Source organism: Elgaria multicarinata, chromosome 7 (genome assembly GCF_023053635.1).
Source record: "Elgaria multicarinata webbii isolate HBS135686 ecotype San Diego chromosome 7, rElgMul1.1.pri, whole genome shotgun sequence".
Lineage (NCBI taxonomy): Eukaryota > Metazoa > Chordata > Lepidosauria > Squamata > Anguidae > Elgaria > Elgaria multicarinata.
In genome coordinates, this window is record NC_086177.1 from 41,525,001 (window position 1) to 41,548,899 (window position 23,899).

Here is a 23,899-nt window from a genome sequence, read left to right on the forward strand (position 1 = left end):
CGCTATGAGTAGACTGAGGGGGAGGATCTCACCCATAGTTGTTTAAGATTGGCAAGATGTTTTATTTAGTATCTAGTCTGATTTAGTACAAAATATCGCAGCTAGGTTATTAATTGAAGTTTAAGGGCAGCTTCACATTGAACTCATTGCAGAAATCCAATTATAAAGTTACCAGAGCATGGACCACTGTGCCCAGTCAATCTCTGTCCTAGAAAGGTCATAACCAATGTTGGTAAATAGTGCATCATGCCACTCAGGCCACTTAGGCCTCCCAAACAGGATCAGATGTAAGACAACCCCCAGATTACAAACCCGATCCTTCAGGAAAAATTAACCCTTCCTGGAAAAAGCCAATCATCTCTTCCTGGAACAGCTGAACCATAGCAGCCGCATCTCCATCTTCAGTTTACTGACCTTCATCCAGTTCATTACCAATATTACACAATGATTTAGTGCCCACATAGCTTATCCCAAACTTGATGAAATGGAGTAAAAGAATTTGGTGTCTTGAGTATAACCGTCACTGCATTCCAAAACTCCAGATGGCCTCACCTGGCAGTTTAATATAGATGAACAAATTGAGCCTATGGAAAACAATAACTGCCACAGAGTATAGCACCACCTTCTGGAAATGGCCATCCAAGTACGAACTGAACCACTGTATCCCATAGATTTATTTTTATTTATTTAGAATATTTATATACTGCTCCCCATTCAAAATTTCAGAGTGGTGTACAAGATAAAATAAAATGAAAACAGAATAAAAACACATTAAAAATAGATTTTTAAAAGAAGCAAAATGCAAGGTGAACAGTGGCTATTCATCAAGGGAAGGCTTCCTCGAACAACGCTTTCAGGAGGCGCCGAAAGGAATACAAAAAGTTGGAGTCTGCCTGACCTCCAGATGCAGGGAATCCCATAGGAGGGGGGCTACCATGCTGAAGGCTCTTCCCCTGGTGTTCTCTAATCGGAGGATGGGTGGAACCACCAGGAGCATCTCCTCAGATGACCTCAGTGACTGGGCAGGTTGGCAGGGGAGAAGGCGCTCTCTCAGGTATCCTTGTCCCAAGTTGTTTAGGGCTTTGTACACAAGTACAAGAACCTTAAACCTGGCCCGGTAGCAAATAGACAGCCAGTGCAGTTCCCTCAGCAGAGGAGTTACATGCTGGAAAGGGGCAGCTCTGGACAACAACTAAGCTGCAGCATTCTGCACTAGCTCCAGCTTCCAGAGCTGCTTTAAAGGCAGCCCCACATAGAGCACATTGCAGTAATCCAATCTTGAGGTTACCAATGCTTGTACCACCGTGACAAGTTACCCCTGTCAAGGAGAGTCTGTAGCTGGCGAACCAGCCAAAGCTGGTAAAAGGCCCTTTGAGCTGCCGTGGCCACTTGAACCACTAGCAACAGAGATGGATCTAAGAGTACCCCCAAACTATGAACCTGATCTTTCAGAGGGTGCAACCCCACCCAGAACAGGCAAAAAGCCTATCTCCTGGACTCGGGAACCACTCACTCACAGGGTTTCCATCTTGCCAGGATTTAGTTTCAGTTTATTCGCCCTCATCCAGCCTATTACTGAGTCTAGGCACCGGTCCAGGACCTGCACAGCCTCACCTGATTCAGTTGTCACAGAGAGATAGCTCGATCCCCAGTCAAAGGGAGGTAGATAGATCCCCACTTCTCTATCTTGGACAGTCATCCCAGAAGTATACCATGGTCAATGGTATTGAGAATTATCACAGTCACATCAGTGCTATCTAGTAGTGCCTGGGATTTCACAGCAATCATCCACTAAAACACCTTGCAACACGGTACATTTGGACTGGATAAAATTTGGCATAATTCTTAGGTTTCTAGGAGTGGCCTCATAACCACTTCTTTCAAAGCAGCTGGGGCACTTTCCCCTCAAAGGGAAGCATTTATTTCCTCCCAGACACAGCTGTTCATGCTCAATGTCTCTGCCACGAAAGAGAAGGATCAAGTAGACAGGTGGTAGACCATATTTCTAAGGAGCTCAATTACCCCGCAGTTTTTGTGGTATACCTTACATACCTTGATCTAGAATATCTAGTTTGTCCCAGAAGGCTGGCTAAGCATTGGTTTAGGATCAACCTGGGCAGAAGCACTATCATTTACACCTAATTAAATCATCAGGTCCTACCCTCTGCTAGGACTCCAGAAGTTGTATCTTTGATTGCTGAGCCACTATCCTAATAAAGCTACTCAAATTCCCGATTTGCTAATCCAGAGCCCTGGTTGAAAAATGCCCCATCTATAAAGTGCTACCGCTATCAGCAAACACATTAGCGGTTGTTAACAGCCATTAACACATAAAACTCGTTGCAGCCTATAACCCCTATATCATTTTGCACACTGAATTCTCTATGCACCAATGGCAAGACTGCTCAGTATCCAGAATTCACTAGGATTTGATGGAAACATTTCTTAAGAAACTGCAAGAAAAAGTGGTATCCAAGTTGTTTCGATGCAAGCAATTTTATTCTCAATGTTTTTGACAAATAATTGCTTCTGAGGGATCTTCAATATCAGCTTCTTGAACAGATTGGTGAGGGCCATGTACTACATGAAAGAGAGCTCTACACAGTAAGGATGCAAAGGTGGTAGAGAACTGCTTCTTTGGAGCCATCACTGCCATTGAAGAAAAGATCAACTCTAAATGGTACTCAATGGATTCACTTTGAATCTTCCTTTACATGGGTTCCAGCTCTTATTCCATCTGTTTCATTGTTCACAGCTCCCTTGTACACCAAGAAGCACTGAGCAAAATGAGCTCTATTCACAGGGAAAGGGCACTTTGGAGTGATTATATCTATAGTCTGAGTCATGTCAAGACTCCCAAAGAGTAAACAAGATAATGATGGGAGCACTAGTCATGTGTGGTGGAAACTCCCAAGGTTTCTCAGCATCCATCAACTTCTGGAGACTGGATCACACCTATTGGTTCCCCACTCATGTAAAGAAACAAGTTGCAGTTAGTCAAAACTTCACAAGAAAGTGATTTGATCATGACAAGGGAATAAAAAAGAAATCCCCCACATTCAAACCACCAACCTGCTGTCCTGACACCAAATTCAGTATGCAACCTTCAACATCACAGGCGTCCCCAATGTGAAATCTGAGACCACCTCTTTCAATTTAGACAGGGAGAGTCTTAGGCAATCAGTACTCCAATAGAATCTCTGTTTTGTCCTGATTGGTCACCACAAGTTATATACTTAAAGTTTGTGCCCATCTTCACAGAAAGCTTAAAAATGGTGATAGAATCTTTGTAGACTACTGCAATAACCCCTCCCTGATCAATGACCCAGACCATTAGGCTAGTGCGGATCAAGAACCCTAGATAGTCATGGCTAAGTCTTATAGTAATACATATCAAGTCAGCAATAAGATGAGCCAGGTTTGGAATTAAAATACAGGACAGAGAAGCTGCCAGCTCCATTGGCCGGAAACTGCTTTGGACAGCCAGGAAAGAAAACTACAGTCAAGACTCAACTCTCTTTAATAGTGGATAATATTTAAGACTTTGAAGCAGCATAACATAAATGCATCAAGCAAAATGCCTAATGGTAGAGTGCAACTGTGCCAGAAAAGAAAACAGTGCAAACCAAAACTTTCATACAGATAAGGTCTTAAAATTACTCAATTCTTTGTGCCAAAAATGTTCTATTGTAAAGTCACCCAATTGGATCAATAGCGAAAACTAGGCTGACAACCATTTCCCAGAGGACCTTCTCTTCTGCTGCTCTTAGACTGTGGAATGGCCTGCTGGGAGAGTTTTGCCAACAACAGTCTTTCTGAGTTTAAAAAAGCTATAAAGACTGATCTCTTCCGGCAGGCCTACCCAGTCGAATTTTAAGATGTCTGGCTGTTATTTTAATAATGTATTAGTTTTGTATGTTTTTAATCAGTTTTATGTATTTTATACTATTTTTGTATTTGATGTTGTTCCCCGCCTTGATCCAGAGGGAGAGGTGGGTAAGAATACTTCTACTACTACTACTACTACTACTTATTATTATTATTATTATTATTATTATTATTAGGATTATTATTATTATCATCAATTTGGCTAAATCATAAGATTTAATGTGTGCTCAATCCAAAGGCAGCACAGAAACTCTTTTCACTGGATTTCTTTCTAAAAGTACAAAAGAAAAATACTTCCCAATGGGGTATGTGTGTGTGTGTGTGTGTGTAAAGAAGAGACTTGTTCATGGACATCAGAGTATCTTTCAGCTTCGAGGCTTCATCAACCTGATTGCTGAAGAGAACCTTGCCCTGATCTAGCTGGTTTAGATTTTATGTTAGGCAAGTCCAATTGGCAAGTCAATTAAGGAGGCAAATAGGTCAAGCACCTATGGGATCAGGCTAAGGTAGGAGTGGTCAAGATACAGACAATGATCTGTGCACATAGGTGGTTTTCAGATGAGGCAAAGCCAAGATTAAAAAACACAGGACAGTAGTCAAGCAGAAACATAGTCCAAAAAGCAGAGTCAAGAAGGAGTCCAAGGGTCAGTAGCACAGAAGTTCAATCACAAGGGAAATAGGATACAAGGTCCTGGGGCTGTTAGAGCGATGTTGTTCCAGCCAGAGCTTCCTGAGCTCCACCCAGGGCTCAGCTACATTCATTATTGGCCTTCTGGCAACAGTGCTACTTGGGAGGATAGCCTTGCTCCCAAGGAGCTGTCCTTTGTAATTGAGCATTCATCTCAAAGGAGCCCTACTAGCCTGCATCAAGCTTTATCCAATAAAAGTGATATAAATGAACTGAAGGCATGTAGGGCAAAACATGAAATGGTTCAAATACCCCTGTAATTTAGATACAGCCTCTCTTATTTTACTTGTTTTACAGAAACACACACACAAACATATTGGGGATGTGCTCCGCTTCTCCTCGAACCGGAGAAGCAGGAGCGGAGTGGGGGGCTTCACCTACCCTTAAGGCGGAGGCGAAGAGGATTGGGGGGCCGGCGGATCAAGGCGAAGAGGATCGCCTCAATCCGGAGCTTCGTCTGAAGGTAAGTGAGGGGGAGGGGACTAATCTGGCACTGCCGGCGCCGCCATCCATGCGGCGGCGGCGGCAGCACCAGGTAAGGGAGCAGGGAGGAAGGACGCTTACCTTACTCCGTCGCCGGCTTCAATTGAGGCCACGGTTGAAGCTGGAAGTGAAGGCCGAGGCCTCTTCCGGCTTCAACCGGGGCCTCAATTGAATCCCGTGACGGAGGAAGGTAAGGGGGTGGGGGTGGATGGTTTCTCTGGCGCTGCCGCCGCCGTCAATATAGTGACAGCGGCAAAGCCGGATCTCGCTCCGCGGAGCGGAGCGGGAGACGAGCGGAGCGGCACGAAGAGGATCGGGCCCGATCCGGATTTTCCGGATCGGGCCACGAAACGGATTGGGGGTCCGTGCACACCCCTAAAACATATCACTAAACTTTGCTGTAGGAAAATTCAAAGTGAAACTAGGCTTTTGGTTATTGGCTATATCTTACTGATTCAGACAGCACATTATCTTTCTCATCTTCCCGTCAGCTCAACAACAATAGCTCTCATGGCAGCCAAATTATACTATTAAACGTTAAAGCTGACTTCTTATTGATTCTTTACAATGCTTTTACAACAATTATTACAGAATTTTGTTTTTTGAGAGTAAGCTGGCAACTTGTCTTTCAACACAATCTTAATTTTCAGTTTTAATTTATAGGACTGGTTTCGAATGTGTGTGAAAACTCTTTTTCTTCACTTAAAGCAGAGTAATAGAAATATTAGCTTCCAATTAATTGTAGAAGTGCCATTGAAATTCCAGGCAAAACATTCCTGAGCTTGGTTCTCTCAACCCATTTTGTCTGGTATTTGAACCACCACCTAACTTCACAACTTTCTTCAAAAGGAGGATTCAATAATTTACTGAAATTGCAACTGCATTACAATCTCATAAGGATCACAGTCATACTGGTAGAACATTCAAACTCAATAGATACATGGATAATAGAGTAAGGTATACTTAGATAACACCCTGGATCAAATGTTGTAGGAGAAGCCATGTGGTTTAAATCAAAGAATCTTTGCGATTGTATATCTCCAATTTCTCTTATATCTGATTTGGATAGCTCAATACTTGCCTTAAAATGAACTCTATTATACTATTTTGTTTATTTCTAAAATTTATTGTCACAATTAAGCTAAAGGCTCTCTGGGTGATAAAGGAGATAAACAAATATAAAATCTATGTTAAAAAAACAGCACAGTAAACAATCAGTTAAAAGCAGCAGAGGCTAGAAACAAGCATCATAAGATAGAGTGACCATACGCAAAAGAGGACGGGGCTCCTGTATCTTTAGCAGTTGTATAAAAAAGGGAAATTCAGCAGGTGCCATTTGTATGCATGCAGCACCTGGTGAAATTCCCTCTTTATCACAACAGTTAAAGCTGCAGGAGCCCTGCCCTCTTTTGTATCTGTTCATGCTAGGCAGGGATCCTGCAGCTTTAAATGCTGTGATGAAGAAGGAAGTTCACCAGGTGCTGCATGCATACAAACGATACCTGCTGAAATTCCCTTTTCTATACAACTGTTAAAGATACAGGAGCCCTGTCCTCCTTTGCATATGGTCACCCTATCATAACAGAACTAGAAGTATAAAGTCAAAGCTACAGCATAGAAGTGGAGACACAGAGCATTAAAAAGCTTAAAAGAATAAAAACGTATTTGTCTGGTGCCAAAAAAAGTAACACACTAGGTGCCAGATGGACCTCTCTGGGTGGGTATTCCATAACTAGGAGGCTAATACTGAAAAAGCCTGTAGAAGGGCATAGAAGGGCACTCAGAGCAGGGCCCCCAATGATAATCTCACTGTTTAAGTAGGAATATATGGGAAGAGACTGTGGGTGGTTTGGATACAATGCTAAACCAAAGTTATGAGAACAAGCCTAGCTTCCCCCTGGGTTAACGTGCTCATCTCTCTTTTTGGGACAGCTGCAAGGAGGAGTTCAGAAGTTTTCACTTTTGTTTTTAATTAACCACAGCTTGCTCTGTCCTCTGAGCCTGGACAAACTGCAATTAATCTTAACTATGGATTGTTACATAACACATCATAATTAAGACTAACCACAATGTAGGGTTTGGATGACACACTATCTCTTTATGGCCACACTGAAGGAGTTGGTGGGAAGAATGTGACCCTGGGACAGACAGATAGACACACACACACATCTTGTCATTAGAATGCTAAAACTTGTTAAAGTGATATGCTTGAAAAATGGAAATCACAGTCACATTATATTGGAAAAACAGATTAATCAGCACTTGCTTGGGTAGCCACTATTAGTAAGCACAGAATTGTTCACTGTTTAAGCTACTGTCAATATTGCTTTAATCTGTGAAAGCTTGTTGGTAAGCAGCTTTCTATTTGAATGACAGCAATATTTTTATTGCTAATTAACTTGATTAGACGCTGTCACAGGACAGAGATCGATTCTGTTAAGCAAAATGTTTCTCTCACTGAAATCTAGTCCCTGAGGTGTGTTTTGAACGAGAAAGTATAGGAGTACCTAATCAGCTTCCACACTGGCATCTAAACTTAAGGACCATTTTAAACAAATATTTATATCTAGGTATGTAAATGTATCTTACAGATATTATTTTTTTACATATCTAATCTAGCTCCCATAAACACATAAGCAGCCACAGCGATGTCTTGGCTGCACATGCCTGCAACCATAAGATGACACATTAGCATTAACCAGCTGTTTATAACTCACTGGAACCAACAGCATTTTCTTTATAAAATGACAGCAAAGTTCACAGTTCAGTATATACAAGAGAAAATGAGAGAGCTGAGAATCAAGACTAGGTGAGTTATTTTCTAATTATTTTTGTATGGTGGAATCTATCAAGCTTCGGAATCTACTTTTCAATTCTAAAAATTTCTCACTCTACTATTTTAAAATTCAGGTAGCCAAAAACTATGAATTGACAATTCATTTTATATGGACAAGCATGTTCCTAAATGCTAAGCAAACCACAAGTACAATATATTTCTTAAAGCCCAGTTGTGAAAGCTCTGTGTCTACATAAGTCACAGAGAAATAAACAGACCCTGCAGCTGAAGAATGGTTTAACTAAAGCAACCTTATTTGGTTAATTCAGTTAATTTCCCTTTAGGCTAATTAACAGCTATATATGGCCTTTAGCTCTAGCAGATTCCAATCATCCAATGAACTAAGTTTTAAGAAATATCCAAAAAGGATTGATTACTGATTCATGCATTATGAAAAGCACAATTCAATGCCATTTTTAAAGCTGGAATTACATCCCATAATAAACTGATTAGACTACAAATGAGATATTATGCACATAGTCATCACACTATAATAATGCTGATGCTGCCATATCTACATTAATTTAAAATAAAAACCCAAATATATCATTTTAGACCAATACTGAACCTTGCCAAAACTATTTATGTTTATATCATTTGAATTAAAAGCATCTTAATTGGAATCATTAGAAAATTCTTCTCTTTGCCTTTCATTTTTCCGGCAATGTCTACATCCCTAGGCTACAGAACAATTTTTATAATTGGTGCAATAAATCACAATGCGTTGACTTTAAGTTAAGAAAGATTGTTGTCTGAGTGATTAAGATACGAAAACAAAATAAATCCTTCTCTAAATTATAAGATATCCATAAACTTCTTGTTTACACAGGTAAAGGTATGAAATGGAACAATGGCATACTTCAATATTTGAAATTATCAGGTGATTTTTCATTCAGTATGTGCTATGGAAAGTCTCCTTGCAGTTTTCCATCCCACAATACCTGCAATAGCTCTTTTAAGTAAGCTTTTCCCCATGATCATGGGATACAAAATACACCCTGTCCAAGGTTCCCACCAACCTAACCACTTTTGGTGGTGAGATACATAACAGGGCCTCCAAAATATATCTTAAACTACAGACCAACCAGTACAACAGTGAAAATGCACACACCATAGTTACAATACATACTACGTTGACACTTAGTACCATATTACTACTGTTGGTCTTATGACCAAAGTCTCTAGGCTGAACATTTGTGGCAGTATCCAGGGGTATCATTCCACTAAATCAAATTGCACTTGTATAATTCCATCAAAACTATCAGTTGCAGAAGTGGCAATGTGATGCAAAGCAGTAACAACAGATTAACAAGCAGCAACAAGATGAATGTGAAGAACTTGTGGAAGTGGAGCGTATTGCACTGGTGGAATGTGCTATGGAGCAAAGTGGAACAAAGATGCACTAGGGGAGCATGTGCAAGCGGAACTGCCGATCTGTTAATGAAGCAGTTGAAGAAGTAGAATAGCGATCCATTAGTGGGTTGGTTGCAGAAGCGGAACCACAATTCATCAATGGGGCGGTTGCACAAGCGCAACTTTAGCTGGATTCCCTCTTGCACACAGTTACGCACTAGTGCAATGTCAACTGCGCTAGCAGAATGGCACTGTTGGATACTGTCCTTTGGTCACACCACAAGAAATGTATGGAGAATGTAAGTCCTTCATAGCAGAGCACTACTTAAACCCTGCCTTCTGGAGAGAGCAAGTTTTACTTCCCTTCAATTTGTGTATATTAGACTAGAGCACATGGGATAAATTCAAGGGAGCTGATCCTCTAAAGGAGCCAGAATTGCTCCTGGAGTATCTGGTGACTGCTGTGGCCAGGACTGCTTTTGCCCAGCTTCAGTTGGTTCACCAGTTGTGCCCCTTCCGGGAAAAAAGCAGATCTGTCCACAGTAATCCATGCCTTAATAACCTCTCATTTAGATGATTGCTTGGAGACTGCATCCAGTGAAAAATGCAGTAGCCAGTTTGTTCTCTGGAGTGCACTTTGCTGGCTGTATTACATTGGTCATAATATGTATTGGCTTTCAACTTGTTTCAAGGCACAATTCAAACTGCTGATGTTTACCCATAAAACCCTAAAAGGTTTGGGTCCAGGATATCTAAAGTACCTCCTCTTCCCACATGAACCTGGTCTGTAGTTTAAGATATATTTTTGAGACCGTATTACATATCTCACCACCAAAAGAGGTTAGGTTGGTGGCAACATGGGACAGGGTGTTTCTGTGGCAGCATCCTAGCATGGTTAGATTGGCTCCCTCTGTCTTTAGTTTCAGGCGGGCTGTTAAAATGCTTTTGTTCTGTCAGCATTTGAATGATTTTTAATTTAAGTCTGATCTGTTTTTGATGATGATTTTTCTCCTGTTTTAATTTTATTGTGGTATTTTATAGGTTTTAATGTGTATATCAACTTAGAAGCCATTTTTGAAACAAAGACTGGGTTCAGATGAAATGATAACCAATGGTGGTTTAAATAGTCAATTATGGTTTAAATAGTCAACAGTGGGTTACTGTGTTGTCTACTGGGACTTTTTCACACCATGGCTGGTTATTTGGCCAAAAAAACCAATGCAAATAACCAATGCTGTGCAGAGTTGATTATTTGAACAACTGTTGGTTATCATGTTGTGTGTCAGGCGCTGTTGACTATTTCGTTGCACACAGTTGGTTATTTTCAGTGACTACTGAGTCCCCTGGCAAGAGCAACCAAAGTGGCGTCTGTCACTCTAGTCCAGCTGGCAGAATTCGCAATGGCTGCTGGGATACCAGCAGGAGGATTGGGGGGAGGGGGGAGGATGTGTCAATTGAACATACCGTTGACTAATAGTCAACTTGACGCTGGCCTTAATCCACACCACAGTTGATTATAATCATGTTGTTTGGGGAGTACCTGCTCGATAAACAACCATGGAGTTGACTATTAACTAGGGCTGTGATCTGCTTCTCCACAGATCGGAGAAGAAGAAGCAGATCGGGGTGATCCGCCTCTGCTACAGGCGGAGGAGAAGCGGATCAGGGGGCTAGCGGAGTATGGCGAAGAGAAGCGACCATAAGTGGAGCGCTCCTCTTTTCGCGGAGCGCTCCACCCGCCATTTTGGATATTTCCCCCCATAGGATTGCATTGCGGAAAAGATTAGTGGATAACTTTTTTGTTTTTCAAGCTACCTCCTTGAAACTCACTGTGCTTAGAGAGTCATGGGTGGGGGTCATTTTGTGCCTATTTTCAGCACTTTGCATGCTGCAGTTTGCATGCTATAATTTTTTTAAAAAATAGGGTAAAAAAAGCGAGAGAGGTACCTTTTTTTGAAGTGCTGAGAGGCAGATTCAACTCCCAATCACGATCACCTGATGAAGCATCCTCCAATCCCAAAGTTGGAGGGGGGGATAAGCAAAATGGGATACTTAGTAACTTGGGATACTGGGAAACTTTTCTTTCTTAGTCTCTGAACGGACTTTTCCCAGTGTTTTTTGAAACAGTAGCCCCACCAAACGCACAAACACAACCTGAAATCATATACTATGCAAATAAATAACAGATAGGAAAAACAGCACTGCTACCCACCCTAACCTTGGTGAACAACTGAATAGATGTGGTGCAAGGGATGAGGTCCCCTAGGGCATGTGGACGTGCCCAGTGCTGCACGTCTGCTGCATGCCTGCCTTCCCGCCTCCGCCTGGGTGCTGTTGTGGTGGGGTATCTGCTGGGACTGACTTCCCCATAGATCTACGGCACAGTCGCACATCTCTGCCTGCCTCTCTGCCCGCCTTGTGCCTGGGAGCTGTACTACATGATGGGCTTTGTGGTTCAACCCCACAAGCCTCCGGCATGTTTGCTACCAGTGCTGCCTATCCTCCTCTGTGCCTGCCTTGCTGGGACGGTTTGTGCATGCCTTGCTTTGACTCAGGGGATAAGTCCTTCCTGCGCTCACTTAGACTTTTTGAAGTTCCAAATAAATTTTTCAAGTTAAAAGGGAAAAAAACCCGCCAAAAATCAGGGGATGCTTGCATTTGCTTGAGGCTTGGCATGCATGTGTATACATGGATAAGCTGTCATGGTGCCTAATTTGAGGTTTCTAACGTGAAAATTGACAGAGTTCTAGCATGGGATTTGAATTGGGGCGAATTAAAAGGGAAAAAACCCACCAAAAATCAGGGGATGTTGGGATTTGCTTGAAACTTGCCATGAATGTGGACCTAGAAGGCATCTGTGAGGGTGCCCACTTCCAAGTTTGTATCTGTAAAAATGTCAGTGTAAATCCCATTTCTGAAAATGGGATGGGGGATTTTCAAAAATTCCCCAAAAATCAGTGGAGGCTCAGATTTCCTTCCAACTAAGTATGAAGGTGGATACATGGATAAGCTGTCATGGTGCATAATTTGAGGTTTCTAACGTGAAAATTGACAGAGTTCTAGCATGGGACTTGAATTGGGGCGAGTTAAAAGGGAAAACTCCCGCCAAAAATCAGGGGATGATGGGATTTGCTTGAAAGTTGCCATGAATGTGGATCTAGATGGCATCTGTGAGGGTGCCCACTTCCAAGTTTGTATCTGTAAAAATGTCAGAGTAAATCCCATTTCTAAAAACGGGGTGTCAGATATTCAAAAATTCCCCGAAAATCAGGGGATGCTTGGATTTGCTTGAGGCTTGGCATGAATGTGTATACATGGATAAGCTGTCATGGTGCTGATTTTGAGGTCTCTAACGTTAACAGAAAATAGTTGTAGACATTTTTGGATTTAAATGCAAGTCTATGGGGGGGAAAGCGGAGCTCTGATTCGGATCCGGAGCTCCGCAGCGAAGCGAAGTGGACCATAGGCAGATCGGAGCGGACCCGATCCGGAAGTTGCGAATCTGGAAGAGAAGCAGATCGGGGGGGGGGGGAGTCCATGCACAGCCCTACTATTAGATCACCATTGACTGAATGCAGCCAATAGGAACTCAAATCATTATAATTATAAATTAAATAAAAAGTAAAAAGGAAAGATGATGAATAAGCACCCTGAATTGAACACAGTTCTTCAACAGAATTATCAGTTTGGACAGCATACTCTGAGGCAATCCCAACGTATATTGCAAAATACTGGTTGGTAACTTTCAGATAATTTAATTAGATTATAACATGGCTGATAAAATCCTTAACTGACAATTTCCGATGAAACACTATGATTCACTTTTTCCATACTTCCTTTCTAGATCAGCAGTCGCGCGCACACACACAGTCATCCATAAACAAATTCCACTAAACACTGATTGAAATTTCTTTTACTGTTGCCTCTCAATGAAGAAAATATGCTAAACGAAATCTGAGAATATTCTCAAACATGAATGTCCATGTCATAAAAAGTTAAAACTATTCACTGATAGCAACGATCAGGAGAAACAGAACCATTAATTTTCAGTGCTGCTCATTAACACTTTTGTTAAATTTTCAGAACTTAGAAGAAACCACCCATCACATTTTCAAATCACCCATCACATTTTCCCCACTCTGTGCATTGTTCTGCCAACAGGAATTTCCTATTCCCTTCTCTCCATTAGCAGCTCTCCCAAGAGTAAAGAGCGTGGAGAAGATAGATAGGTAGTTAACGTATATATGGTATACACAAGAAACTAGCTAGAACTACCCTTTAATATTCAATATTGCAAATAACATGTAATGGTGATTTGGCAGTGAAGATATTGCCCCATAACTCAAACCTCTAATGCACAAATGGAAAACCAGAACAACTAGGTTTTCCCATTCACTATTCTATAGAAAAGACAATTTATTGTGCATTTTCCTTTGGGGACATCAAGTTGCCCCTTCTATGAAACCGAAAAGGAGCAACCTTGCAGTTAAGGACCTCCATCTGAGCAGCAGAGTTTCCACACCAATAAGGAACTACAGTAATCAGGTGAGAATGAAAGTATCACAAATTGAATGAAATAATTGTAGTAATTTATGCATTGTATTTATTTATATATCCAATATCTACCTTTCTAGTTTCATCAATGCTAAATGAGAAAATGACACATTTTAAAGAACTAATTTAAACTTTCTCTCCAAAACTATGATGCATCCCAGATGTTCTAATTATGATTGTTTTTTCAGCATTTAACATTTTGCCTCTTTACTGCTGCCTGAAATTATAAGTTTATTTATGTTCACATTTCAGCTGAAGAAACACAACTTTTAATTGTTAACAGATGTAATATCAAAGTATACTGATTATGTAAATGAAGGCGGTGTGTGTGTTGTCATAATCCTAAAAGCTGTATCACAACTTGTCTATGTGCTACTAATTTGTTTGTTTGCTCCATTTAATCCTTTCTTGTTGCTCTGTGGCAACAATTTAAAAATATTTTTAGAATAGCTGTTAAATTACAGTACACCATTACATTTTAACCCATATGACCCTAGCTTCCTTACTTTCTTCACTGTATAGATTTATTTGATGAAAACATAATTCTAAGTAAGAATTTAATATGGAACATTATTATAGCTGTCATATATGATAAAACTTTGTAATAATGCTATCCAGTTCTAGATTATACTGCTATTTATCCATTTCAATGTGGGAGATGACTTTAAAAAAAACTGAATTACTTTTGACCTAGAATTTTTCTTTCCTGAAAAGTTCTAATTTCACATCAATGTATCAGAGAGAAAATAATTGTGTGAACCATAGATGTGCTGATTGTATTTTGCTCTATTTTAAAATGCAGTTACAGAGATTCAAATAATAACAGAGCATTCTAATTCACATAATAGCACATATCACCTGTCTCTTTTTAAAAGCATCTTTTTATTAGAAACACAAATCAATACACTCAAGGGGCTGCAATAACTACCTTGGGCAATTTGTATTATCATTTCCTTTTTAATGTTCTGACTCTAAGTAACTTATTATTATGAATGGCATGAAAATGGCAACCTGTCACAATTGATTTTTTTAGCCTAAGATTTTTGTTCTTTTTTAAAATAATTATCTTCGTACTAAATAAAAGTCTACCTTATAAAAGGCAAACTCAAGTCTCGGTTCACGATAACTGAGATGTCTTTTTAATAGCCCTAAGAAAGATTATTGCTGAAAATTAGCAGCTGACTGCATAGTTTTGAATGGAAAACCCCCAACAGATGTAGACATACTTTTTTTTTTTAACAATAATTAAATCATGGTAACAGCATTCTGAATAAAGGGCAGACTGTCCCAAGCCCCTGGACAGATATCTTGGAATTAGAAATTCCAAAAAATGCCACGAAACCCTATAGAAGGAAAACATGCAAATACTTTAAATGATATGTTTCACTGCAATATCCTCCAGTGGAGAGTATAAGTTTTCAAAGTATCATATAGGGACAAACATGGAGGACATCTTCGTAAGCATTCCCATCCATATTCTACTCCCAATTCATGATGCATGAGTAACTAGGGCTAGAGTGGAGCGAAAGCCTTGCAGTAGGCAATGAAAATGCCAGTGCAATGTAGCAAAACACAGACTGTCCCAAAGGCCTTTTCCCTGGAAGCCACCTGCTTCACCTCACCAGGCTAGTAGACCTGGAGGACCTCAAAAGCACATCTTAATGGACAGGTAGGATGGGTAGGATAAGTCTTCCCGGTACCTTGGGCACAAGATAATTAGAACTTTGAAGGTGAACACTGGCAGAGGCCCCAAAACATACACATAACCTATGTAATTCTTTTAATTTTGAGGTATTTTCAAAGTGGTACTTTCCTGTTAATAGTCTTGCAATCACATTCTGAACCAGTTGAAATTTCAAAACCATCTTTACACATAGAGTGCACTATAGAAGCCAATCCTGGATGTCACCAGAATGTGAATTGCTGTGGTAAAATTATCGTGGGTCTAGAAAGGGCCGTAGCTGGTGCACAGCCTAAGCTAGTGAAGGGTTCTTTGGGCCACTGATGACAGTCTGGCATCCAGACTAAGAACTAGATCCAAAAACAGCCCAGGCTATATACTTATTCTTTAAGGGGGACCGTAACCACATCCAGACCAGATCGAACAGCACTTCCCAGAATGAATGACCGGCCAACTAACAGAACATCTGTTCTTGGCTGGATTTGGCTTGTTTATTCACCCTCATCCTCCTAACTGATCCCAGGTACAACTGCATCACTTCCCCTAACGCAAAGGAAAAATAGAGCTGAGTATCATCAGTATACTAATGATACCTCACTCCAAATCTCCTGAGGACCTCAATAAACAGCTTCATCTATGTTAAAAAGCATAAGGGGGCAAAGTAGAACTCTTTGGAACACCATAACACAAGTGCCGTAATGCTTAACTACAGCCTCCCAGGATCATCTTCTGTACCTGTCTGCCAGGTAGAAACTGAATGTCTGAAACTTGGTCTCCCCCAATTCCCAATGCTACCAAATGGTTCAGAACAATACCATTGCTCCCCATCTTGCTCTAAAGCCTTGAGCAGCATTCAGGGAATTGTATTTCCCCTCCTTGTTTTCTATTATCCTAATGTATCCACAACTCAACTCAGAAATACTGAGGGTTGACTATTTTTTGCCAATAACTGGCCCACCTGCAATTTGAGAAACACTGCAGTAAAAGTCATAACTGAATACTCTTTAACAGAATCTTCAGCATACTTATAATCCCCCCCCATTTATTATAGACTTCCCAGATGTTAAGGAGCTCAGCTTTATGCACTACCCAAAATAAATATGAGTAACAAGACTAATTAAAATTTTAACAAATAAAGTACTCATAACACTAAAACACTTTAAAAATGATAAGCTGGGAGAAATGGGCTCCACAGTTGTAAAAGCTGATTTGATATGCTTATGTATGAATTGAAAGCAGATAGAAAACTATTTTTAATAGAAACAAATATAATACAGCAAAATTTAAGAGACTATATTTATATGTCAATATATGAACTTAAAATTTTCTTTAGTCTGTAAATGTAAGATTTCTGAAAGGAAAAAAATGCTTAAAATATTAAAGATATTTATTTCAGCATTCTTTTTAATACAGCCAGCCTACCTTATTCTTTGGATTGGATGTATTCATTACACTGCGAGTCTCTTTTCCAGTGTAAATAACAACACCGATTACTGTTCCTGCAATAAGCAAAACAAAGTAAAATAAACTGTTTATATAAAATGTTACCATGGGAGAAATAACAACAGCAGCAGCAACAAAACAATGGAAGAAAAATGAACACAAGATTATTTCAGTAGTTAATATAAAAATACAAACTTTCCTTTTAGCATCTTTGACATAAATAGTTGCTACAATTACATTTTAGGCTTCAATCTGTTCCTTTTTCTCCATACCCCTATTTATATTTTGAGAAACCTGGTATATCTAGCATAAACAGCTATTGCTTAGATGGAAGTAAAGAAGAACATGGAATCATTTCTGGTAAAATTGGGGAAGTTCACTACAAGAAAAAAAAATAGGGAATGTCAAAGCTTTCCTGTGGCTTTTGCAGGATCAATTCAAAACTACTGAACCTTAATTCACCTACAATATATTTAAACCACATTTAGGCTATAATTGTACATTTAAAAATATGTAACACTGGTTGGTTGATACGGCAATATATGATGATATATAATTGAGGCTTTGAGGCAACTGCTATTAATAATGGCCAAATTATTAATGAAGTCAAGTGAAGTCACAGAGATATATTTAGGGAATTAAATGAGGCATACCACAATCCTAGTTGCTGCTGTACTGACAATTTTAAAGGGTCAAGACAACAAAATCAATAGCACTAAGGATCAGTAACACTAATACTGCAAGCATATAAGGGATTCAGTGAGAAGTAGTTCAATTTCGCACTGTCTGCCAGTGTGGTGTAGTGGGTAAAGTGTTGGACTGGTAGTCAGAAGATCCGGGTTCTAGTCTCCACTGAGCCATGGAAGCTCACTGGGTGACTTTAGGCCAGTCATAGACTTTCAGCCCAACCTACATCACAGGGTTGTTGCTGTGAGGATAAAATGGAGAGGAGCAGGATTATATACGCCGCCTTGGGTTCATTGGAAGAAAAAAGGCGGGATATAAATGCAATAATAAATAAAATAAATAAATAAAATAGAATAAATTATTCCAGTTAACATTGCCTATTTTTGTTGTTGTAAATAGGATCTTATTTCAAAGATAATATGGATCTCATGGGTGAGTGTAATGCCCAGGGGCCCCACAACCATCCAACCCCTTTTGGAACATGCTTATTTAGGAAAACAGAAATAATCACCCAATATTGTGTTATAATATCTATTTCTACAGGCATGAGCCCAGTAAAGACTAAAATCAAATAATTATACTTAAAGCCACAAGAGCAATTGAATAAAATCCTTACTTAAGAGTAAGCAACAGTAAACAAATAGGTCTTTAGGGATCATTTGAAGGTGTGCAGCAGCAGGGCCTGACATACTTCCACTGGGGCCACGGTAAAAAAAAACCTCTCCCTTGTGCTGACGCACCTAATTGTTCTCACAGACGGTCATGTAAGTAGCGCTTCAGATGCTGATCTCAGAGTGTAGGCAGGCTGATATAGTGTGGTGTAGTGGCTAAGGTGTTGGACTGGGAATCGGGAGATCCGGGTTCTAGTTCCCACTCGGCCATGGAAACCCACTGGGTGACTTTGGGCCAGTCACAAACTCTCAGCTCCATCTACCTCACATTGTTGTTAGGATAAAATGGAGAAGAGGAGGAGGAGGATGTACGCCGCCTTGGGTTCATTGGAGGAGAAAAAGATGGGATATAAATGCAAACATAATAATAATGGTGAAGATCTCCGTCAGTTCAACTGGCTTGGTTCCATAGTGTTTAGGGCTTTAAATGTTAAAGCCCTTTAAAGGTTTTCCCCTTTCAGTAGGGGTTCCGCAAGGCTCGGTGCTTGGTCCGTTGTTGTTTTCTTTATACATGTTGTCCTTGGGTAATCTTATTCAATCTCATGGCCTCCAATATCATCTATATGCCGATGATACACAATTATATCTTTCATCTCCGGATCTTTCTCCTGATGTTCACGATCGTCTCTCGGCATGTCTTTCAGATATCTCAGCTTGGTTGCTTCATCGTCGTTTGAAACTTAATATGGCAAAGACTGAATTGCTTCTTTTTCCTCCTAAATCTTCTCCTCATCTCTCATTCTCTCTTACTGTCAATGATGTTACACTTACTCCAGTCAAGGAAGCTCGTAGTCTTGGCTTTATATTTGATTCCTCTCTCTCCTTTATTCCTCATATTGAGACAGTAGCTAAATCCTGTCCTTTTTTCCTGTATAATATTGCCAAGATTCGATCATTTTTGTCTGTCTCTTCTGCCAAGACTCTTGTTCATGCATTGGTTATCTCTCGGTTGGACTACTGCAACCTTCTTCTCACTGGCCTTCCTTCTTCTCACATCAGTCCATTGGTTTCTGTTCACCACTCTGCTGCTAAGATCATCTTCTTGGCTCGCCGCTCTGACCATGTAACTCCACTTCTGAAATCTCTTCATTGGCTTCCAATTCACTTCAGAATCCAATATAAACTTCTCCTGTTTACCTACAAAGCTTTTCACTGTCTAGCTCCTTCCTATCTCTCCTCTCTCATCTCACACTATCGCCCCGCTCGTGCTCTTCGCTCCTCTGATGCCATGTTTCTCGCCTGCCCAAAGGTCTCTACTTCCCTTGCTCGGCTTCGTCCACTTTCTTCTGCTGCCCCTTATGCCTGGAACGCTCTTCCAGAACATTTGAGAACTACAAGTTCAACCGCAGCTTTTAAAGCTCAGCTAAAAACTTTTCTTTTTCCTAAAGCTTTTAAAACCTGACTTTGTTCTGACTTTATACTGTTAGTTTTATCCTACCCAGTGCCTGTTTACCCTTCCCTGTGCCTGTTTGCATTCTCTTCCCCTCCTTATTGTTTTATTATGATTTTATTAGAATGTAAGCCTATGCGGCAGGGTCTTGCTATTTACTGTTTTACTCTGTACAGCACCATGTACATTGATGGTGCTATATAAATAAATAAATAATAATAATAATAATAATAATAATAATAATAATTAATACCAACACTAAATTGGGGCCAGAAATGCACTGGCAATAATTAGAACTGGTGCAATAAAGATGTCACATGCTGAAATCGCCTAGTCCCCAATTATACTGAGGCAGCCACATTTTGCATCAGTTAATTTTTCCAAAACCCTCTTTAAAGGCAGCCCCGTGTAGAGTGCATTACAGCAGTAATGGTTCTCACACTGCAGCTGCGTAATGAGATATGACTCTGATGCTTAAGCCATATGCAGGCATTCTCCCAAACATGTGAGGGTGTTGAACAGCAAGGTCTGAAGCACAGCTCTAGTCACATTGGTTTGAATGTGAGAACTGTCCCCACATTCAGGGACCATTTTTTAATTTTTTTTTGACTAAACAGGTTCTCTAATCACAAGGAAAGTTCCACTTGTGTTCACTTGTGCCACATTATAAACTCCCATAGGCTTTCATTAGCAAATAAAAAATATTTTAAATATAAGTAAATTGAATAAAAAAAGGAAGAAATTCCATTCTACCAATTTCAGGAGAAAGGAAATAAGAAAATAGCAATTGTTAAAATTAACTGCCTTTCTCCCTCAATCTTTAACCAATCTTCCTGAAATTTACAGGTTATAGAAAATAGATTTTTTTCCCTGGCAACTGTAAACAGCAGGAAGTTTGGTGAATGCTTTTGAGTATATTAAGGTTAGAACAACTGACCCCCTGATTTCTGTTTAACTTCACGGAACGCTTATTTTACTGATCACCTTATCTACTGGAGCCACAACTGTGGCTCCAACAATGAAACAGCAATAAAACAATGTAGGATTTTTTAGCGCAGTTAAGCAGGTAAATTGTGTGCCATACTTGAAGATTCCAGAGCAAGCTGGAAGAGCAACAATCTGTTACTGTCAGAATACTATTACTATTTCTTGTCATGTGAAAGTTTAAATCCAACTAACAGTTTCAAAGATGATAGAAGGAACATTCGGGATTCTGAAGATCAACAGGAAATAAGGTGAGAGGAAAGCAGAATAGCAATAGAGAAACCAAGGAGGCCAAAAAGAATAATTTTTTGAAGATTTAAGCTACTAACGTCTTCATTCATTATCAAGTGTGCATTGTTTCTTACCTGAGGCAACAACAGTGCTGGCCCATAACGTATTTTCTATGCTTAGGCTTTCATGAACAGTTGGATCACTGTCTTCCTGTTAAAAATAAGATTAACTTGTAAATACTTTCTCACACCAAAAAAACATTCATAATCAAACATATAAATAAAAAATAAAAATAAAAGTGCTAAACACACATATCAATCTGGCATGGATATGCTAAAATTAGATGAGAAAGGTATAAAAAGTGCAATAAAATGAGGTGTGTGTGTGTGTGTTGAGAAATACGTCTTCAAACACAGCTGAATGTTATATCCAGAACTCAGGTAACTGAGTGACTGTATTTAATTTCCATGAGACCTATTCCCTGGTAAAATAAATTGTAATGATCTATCAGTGGATTCTTTTGATTGCTGTCCAACACAAATGAGATTCCAAATGGCATGGAGACCAATTGTTCAATTAATTCAGAAATGAGGCTACTTACATAATTATTGTGCCTTTAAAGGTATTGCTGAACATAGTACCAGAAGCAAAAATAACTTTATTTTTATATTATTATCCACCACCACCCTCAAGCTCTAGTCCTTGAACTGGAGTTTGGGGTGAGGTGGACAATTTTATTATTTATTTATTTATTTATTGCATTTATATCCTGCCTTTTTCCTCCAAGGAATCCAAGGCGGCACACATAATCCTCCTCCCCTCCATTTTATCATAACAACAACCCTGTGAGGTAGGTTGGGCTGAGAGTCTGTGACTGGCCCAAAGTCACCCAGTGGTTTTCCATGGCCGAGTGGGGACACAACCCAGATCTCCCAACTCCCAGTCTGACACTTTATCCACTACACCACACTTTGCTGAAGACACCAAATTATTTGGGGTAATCAAAACAAAAAGGAGCAAGGTAGAAATCAAAATTAATCTCTCCAAACTGGAATAATGGGCCTTAAAATGGCAAATGTGGTTCAATATAACAAAGTGTAAAAAGTGATGCACATTAGGGCAAAAACCAACAACTTCTCGTATATAGTTATGAAGGCTGATGTGGTGATTGACTGACTAGGAAAGGAATCGTGAACCCAGTCATTTCTGGTCACCTTTAAAAGGAGATTGCTCGTATTCATGGAGAATAAGGCTATTAATCGTTACTTGTTATGATGGCTATATATTACCTCCAGTATCAGAGACAAAACGTCACTCACTGTCACTTGCTGGGTAACATGAGTAAGGTAGTGTTACTGTGTTCATGTCCTGCTTGTGGATTTCCCATAGGCATCTGTTTGGCCACCGAGGGGATAAAATGCTAAACTAGATCTGCCTTCAATTTGAACCAACATAGCTGTTATGTTCTTATAAACTACTGGCATCAGTATTTGCTGAATTCATTATGGTGAGGCTCTCCTGCTACTTCAGCTTTGAGAAACGGACTGCACGTACCTTCGGTATTGTTATATAACTGGCATAATACAACATTGCCAATTTATAATATTTTCCAGATATCTACTTTTGGATCATATTTAATATATCAAGACTGGAATTATCACATGTGCACCAATTGCTCCATTTGGCTACTGCATCCAGATACTGGTCTGTTTCTTTTCAATTTTGGGGTGGGGGAGGCAGGAAGAACAGCAGGAAATGACAGCTGGATAATATTTCACTTGACAAAAATATTAAAGATTTGTCTGTGTACCTCTTCCTTTTGTTGCTTTTTACTTCTCCCCATCACAAATTAACAGTCCGCACTGCTCCATCATAGTGTGAAACAATCCCCATTGTGATTTTCTTTCACATTTACTTCATTAACTATATATTCATAGAGGACTCAAATTAACTATATTTTTCGGATATCTCAAATTTATGCATTAATGTTTAGTATTGGTTATAAACAAAAAAAATTAGTTTAGGAAGCAAACCTCTTGGGTTGTCTCCTGTTTGGTGGAAGCCTCTTATCTCAGAGGCTTCAGAGATTCCTACATCCTGCATGGCTGCTGAAGGAGAAACAAAGGTGATTTTTGCCTTTCCATCCACTTTTAATTTTTTAGTTTGCACTAGACAACCCTCTGAGCTGTGCTGGCAGGGGTGGGACTGGAAAGGGCACAGAACAGAGCGTAACCTGGCCTCCTCTTCCCACTTACTGGAACTCCTCCTCTTCTCTGCTGTCCTTCTGCTAGCAGGCAAATTACCTTTTCATTCATGCAGGTCTTTGGCATGTAAGCAGGTTGGTTGGGATGCTGTTTTTATTGTTCATTGATTTTAATTGTGTTTTTAGTGTATGGGCTATTTTGGATTAGTTGAGGGTAGTATCCCCTCTGAACAAGTCATACCACTCAAGTTCAGGTAACACAACAAGCTGCTCCTAGGCAGATGATTAGGCAAATAGTGCCTGTTGTGCACCATGGCTTGTTTAACACACAGTGATCAAGCAAACCAGGTTATTGTGTGAATCCATGTGTAATTCATAGTGTTCGATGTAAAGGCAATGGATGGTTTCTTATGAGCTAAAAAGCTTCAGGACAAGAAACTGAACAACACATTCAGAACAAATACATATGCTAACTGAGAGATGAGTCAATCATCTGTCAAGTTGCTTCTAAACAGAAAATGAAGCATGCTGTCTAATGATGGTTGACTGATTAAATGCAGGGTAAGTGTTGAAAAAGAGCATCTATGATAACCATCTCCAATTACAGCATTAATACAGTGTGCATTCCATTTTAGACAAGGAGTCAGTATACAAACTAGTGAGAATTCCACAGGCATCAGTTTGTTTTTCTGAGTGAACTCTGGGTGAGGCATTAGTCAGGATCCTACCACCACGGAGCATAGTTAGGAGTTTGTTATGTTGGAGAACCTGGAGAGTTCCCTGTCAGACCTTCCTTACTTTCCCAAA

The 23,899-nt window shown here is 39.9% G+C and overlaps 1 protein-coding gene across 3 annotated transcripts in view; it reads right to left on the reverse strand.

Annotated features, from left to right (window-relative positions):
• The window catches only part of ATP9B (ATPase phospholipid transporting 9B (putative)), a 170,298-nt gene that overhangs the window by 71,399 nt on the left and 75,000 nt on the right, over positions 1-23,899 (reverse strand). For all 3 annotated transcript variants that reach the window (XM_063130467.1, XM_063130466.1, XM_063130464.1), the window contains exons 10-11: positions 21,024-21,099; positions 16,906-16,982 (exon numbers count right to left, since the gene is read on the reverse strand). In XM_063130467.1, the coding sequence (XP_062986537.1) occupies positions 16,906-16,982; positions 21,024-21,099 (153 nt within the window). The remainder of the gene's footprint in view (positions 1-16,905; positions 16,983-21,023; positions 21,100-23,899) is intronic.